Source organism: Condylura cristata, unplaced genomic scaffold (genome assembly GCF_000260355.1).
Source record: "Condylura cristata isolate star-nosed mole 26May11 unplaced genomic scaffold, ConCri1.0 scaffold00026, whole genome shotgun sequence".
Taxonomy (NCBI): Eukaryota; Metazoa; Chordata; class Mammalia; order Eulipotyphla; family Talpidae; genus Condylura; species Condylura cristata.
The window spans coordinates 2,454,946-2,456,171 of record NW_004567127.1 but is presented as its reverse complement, the minus strand read 5'-3'; the positions used below and the strand labels follow the sequence as shown (position 1 = coordinate 2,456,171).

At 69.7% G+C, this 1,226-nt stretch overlaps 1 protein-coding gene across 1 annotated transcript in view; it reads right to left on the bottom strand.

Moving 5' to 3' along the window:
* Positions 1 to 438: 438 nt before the first annotated feature.
* NOTCH2 (notch 2) overlaps positions 439 to 1,226 on the bottom strand; it is a 92,487-nt gene continuing 91,699 nt past the window's right edge. Inside the window, exon 28 of the mRNA XM_012730013.1 lies at positions 439 to 650. Coding sequence (XP_012585467.1) covers positions 439 to 650 — 212 coding nt within the window. The remainder of the gene's footprint in view (positions 651 to 1,226) is intronic.

Below are 1,226 nucleotides of genomic sequence, written 5' to 3'. Positions count from 1 at the left end.
GAGGAACCCCAGGCCCTGCGGGCGGCTGGAATGATGGAGCACAGAGGGGTGAGCCCTGCGTGCTGGTGGGGCGGTGGCCAGTGCAAAAGTTGGCACCAGAGGAAGCCTAAAGAACGTCAAAGGACAGCACGGACAACGACTGATAACTGATGCTGACTGCCCGCTATCGTCAAGCAGGCGACTCTGCTAGTGTCTGTGTTAGATGCTCAAAAGGGAATGTCATGACTGTCTGGAGAAACAAAACGGGAATGGGAAAGCAGCAAAGGCTGCCCCCCCGCCCCCCCCCCCGCGGGTGGCTTGGGCCACGGCGCCGAGGGCCGCTATTCCCTGCACCGGGGCGTGGCGTGGAGGACCCGGGTGTGGGGCGAGGACCCGGGTGTGAGGTGAGGACCCCTGGGTGCAGCCGCAGGCCGGATGGTGGCGTGAGGGGGGCTGGAGTCAAGCCTGCGATGCCCGACGGGAGGGCGACAAGCGCTGGGGCCGGAACCCGGGGCGAGTTGCGTTCTGCGCGGCAAGCAGCTGCTGCTGGACACGGTGTCCCTCGTGGAGGCTCTGGACGGCCTGGCTCAGGGAGGCGCCGGGCAGCCCACCGGCGCGGGGAGCCCGGGACGACACTGCACTTGGGAGAGGCGGCTCGCGCCGGCCCCGATCTGGCAGGGAGGGGGCCTGGCAGTGGGAGCCGGCTTCCGCCCAGCCTCTCCACCCGGGTGTGTGAAAGGGTCTCGGTAACCACACCGCCGAGGAGAAAACCTCGCGACGACGGGGTCACCGTGCAGAAGGCACCGACCCTGCGCCTTCCCCTGGGAGGCTGACGGGGGTGAAGCGTGGGGAGGCGGGAGAATTAAGGTGCAGCCCTGGGCGAGGCCTCCTCTCCCACAGCAGACTACCTCCTCCCCTCCTGACTGCTGGGAGCGGAGAGCTGCAAGCCCAAGCCGGTGGGGTGGCGGCCGGGTGCAGAGTCAAGCACCCAGTGAAGTCAGAGAACGAGCGGGGAGGCGGCCAGCGCAGCACGGTCCAGCACGGGCCGACGGGGACTGGGCGGCGGCCTCCTCGGCCACGGGAGCGCCCGGGGCCGGGCTGCGGAGAGTCTGGGCGGAGACAGCGTCCCTCTTCCTCTCCCGGCGGGCGCGAGCAGACAGGCCCCAAGAAGCCTCAGGTTCATCTTGCGTCTCCGGGAAGGCGGCCGGACGCTCGGGGCAGCGGGAGCCGCGGCCCTCGCGGCTCGG